This window comes from Monoraphidium neglectum, assembly GCF_000611645.1.
Source record: "Monoraphidium neglectum strain SAG 48.87 unplaced genomic scaffold scaffold02543, whole genome shotgun sequence".
In the NCBI taxonomy this organism is placed as follows: domain Eukaryota; kingdom Viridiplantae; phylum Chlorophyta; class Chlorophyceae; order Sphaeropleales; family Selenastraceae; genus Monoraphidium; species Monoraphidium neglectum.
Window position 1 is genome coordinate 8773 of NW_014011085.1, and position 628 is coordinate 9400.

Below are 628 nucleotides of genomic sequence, written 5' to 3' on the forward strand. Positions count from 1 at the left end.
CTCTTGCGCATGGCCGCGGTGCTCCCCGGGGGCAGCCGCTGGCACGCGCTGTTTGTGTGCTGCGTCGTTGGGGTGCTGGGCATGCTGCGCCGCTCCAACCTGGTGCTGGGCGCGCTGTCCCTGTTCGGGCAGGAGAAGCACCTGACGCGCGCAGACATCACGATTGACGGGGCTAAGTACGCGCTGCGCCTGCGCGTGCATTACTCTAAAACACTGCAATACCAGAGTCGCGTGCACGATGTTTGGATCCAAGGGGACGCGCGCCCCGGCGCGCCCCTGGACCCGGTGCGCCTCTGGCAGGGGTTCGTGGGCGCGGTCCCGGCCCCGGCCCACGCCCCCGCGTTCAGCTATTTCGACGACGCCGGGGCCCTGCGTTCTTTGTCGTTTGACGCTCTGGCCGCGGGCATCAAGCACTTGGTGGCGGCGGTCGGTTTGGACCCGGCCAGCTACTCCACTCACAGCCTTCGGCGCGGTGGCGCCACCTGGGCGTTTGAGCACAAGGTGCCCACGCTCCTCATCAAGGCGACTGGGGACTGGAGCAGCGATGCGTATGAGGCGTACCTGACTCTGGGCTCGGGCGAGAAGCTGCAGTGCACGGGCGCCATGCTGCGCGCGCTTTCGCGCTGAA

At 68.0% G+C, this 628-nt stretch overlaps 1 protein-coding gene across 1 annotated transcript; it reads left to right on the top strand.

Moving 5' to 3' along the window:
- Window positions 1-9: 9 nt before the first annotated feature.
- Window positions 10-627, top strand: MNEG_10985 (hypothetical protein; the record flags this gene model as incomplete). Its single annotated transcript, XM_014040545.1, has 1 exon — window positions 10-627. One exon carries the CDS (start codon window positions 10-12, stop codon window positions 625-627), a length of 618 nt encoding a protein of 205 aa, XP_013895999.1.
- Window position 628: the final 1 nt, after the last annotated feature.